Source organism: Poromitra crassiceps, assembly GCF_964638095.1.
Source record: "Poromitra crassiceps genome assembly, chromosome: 15".
In the NCBI taxonomy this organism is placed as follows: Eukaryota; Metazoa; Chordata; class Actinopteri; order Beryciformes; family Melamphaidae; genus Poromitra; species Poromitra crassiceps.
This window is the reverse complement of record NC_139634.1, coordinates 10,626,036-10,627,761: the sequence shown is the minus strand read 5'-3', so window position 1 is coordinate 10,627,761 and position 1,726 is coordinate 10,626,036. Positions and strand designations below refer to the sequence as shown.

Here is a 1,726-nt window from a genome sequence, read left to right as displayed (position 1 = left end):
CAGTGAATACGCATGAATAAGTAGTGAATAAGCCTTTGATGCTTTAGCGATATTATTGTTTTACGACATTCATGCCAATAAAGCAATTTGAATCTGAATAAAATGTAGGTCTTCAAACTCCTCATGAAAACGCTAAAATCAAAGACAATTTTGCGGGTCTATATCGAATGCACATAACGTACTGCTCTATTTTGATTCCACACACCGTTTTTGCACTTCTTACCTTTGAATAATACCATAAACACAGTTGACAGAAGACCATGACTATGTTCTTATGTTGATACAGTGCAGCTCTCAGCAGTCCAATACATTGAGGCGAAGCGGGTTCAGCTGCTCTGACTGAGGATCGAATTGAAGACAAATAAGATCATGTGTCACATCGATTAGAATACGGCCCTTGTTTGTTCTTCCTTGTTCAGGCGCTCCCAAGGCACAGGATCATTTTCATCCGTGAGCGCTCCGGTCTCCCTCTCATGCCAGAACTGCTCCACGTCCGGCAAGGCGATCCCATCTCTGAGGCTCACCTCATCTGCGTCTCTCTCTCCTCCTCCTCCTCCTCCACCTCCTCCTCCTTGCTCTGGCTGGGGCTGAGCCTCTCTGCTGCGAAGGCCCCGCTCCCCTCTCCCCTGACCTGAGGTCTCCGGTCTGGGGCGCGGCGACTGGTAAGCAGTGGGGTTATGGGGTCCACGCTTCTTCGGCTTGGGTGGAGGTTGTTTGCGCAGGGTGAGCCGCCGCCACAGCCCCCGGTAGCCCTCTCTGAACTCCTCGGAGAGGGAGAGCACAATGAGCGGGTTCACCAGCGAGAGGCAGAAGGTGAGCAGCTGAGCGGAGAGGGACAGGAGGAGGGGAGGAGAGGAGATGAAAGGCTGAGCTCCTCCTTCGCCCCTTCTCTCCGCCACATTATGCTCCCACACCCACACCACCCACTGTGGGAGCCAGAGGATGGCCATGGCGACGATCAGGCAGAACAGCATCAAGGTGAGTCTCCTGGATCTGATCTGGGCGCGCAGGTTCTGGGTCTTGGAGCTCTTGGAGCGCTGCTGGCGGCACTGGCCGTACGCCTTCCAGAAATACAGCAGTGCAAAACTCAGGGGCGCACAGAAGACCCCCAGGGGGTACGCCTTGACGTACACGGTCATGAAGTCCCGGGCCTCTGGAGGAACCAGCAGCACGCACACCGGCCCGCCACTCTGAGTCTGCAGCGTCGCGAACAGCCAGTGCGGGACGGTGACAGAGCAGGCAGACAGCCAGGTGAAGAACAGCACCACCAGGATGGAGCACAGACGGATGCTCACCTGCTGGGTAGGGGTGGACATATAGCGGTAGCTGGCTTTGGCCAGGAGCGCCACTGTGAAGCTCTTGGCTGCCATGCAGGAGTGGAGGAACCAGTCGGCCGTCTTGCACACCGCCCAGCCCAGAGTCCAGCTGGCCTCGGAGTAGGCGGCCGCTCGGAGAGGCAAAGCGAACGCCAGCACCAGGCTGTCGGCGAACATCAGGTTGAAGATGAGGGAGTTGATGATGGACAGTTTGCCTTTGTGAGCACTGACCGCCAAGATGACCATTGCAGTGAGATTACAAAGCAGGCCCGACACGCAGATGACACCCAGACTGGCCGGCAGCAGGACCCTCAGCCGCCCGGGGTCCAGGTGCTGGTAAGACCCGCGCTCCTCGTTGAAGGACCACCGGTCTATGGAGCTGTTCACCACAGTTGCATTGTTCCCACTTA

The 1,726-nt window shown here is 56.4% G+C and overlaps 1 protein-coding gene across 1 annotated transcript in view; it reads right to left on the bottom strand.

Annotated features, from left to right (window-relative positions):
* Positions 1 to 383: 383 nt before the first annotated feature.
* LOC310790015 (G-protein coupled receptor 151-like) overlaps positions 384 to 1,726 on the bottom strand; it is a gene marked incomplete at both ends in the record, with an annotated part of 4,202 nt that continues 2,859 nt past the window's right edge. The window contains one exon of the mRNA XM_083651734.1: positions 384 to 1,722. Within this exon, the coding sequence (XP_083507860.1) occupies positions 384 to 1,722 (1,339 nt within the window). The remainder of the gene's footprint in view (positions 1,723 to 1,726) is intronic.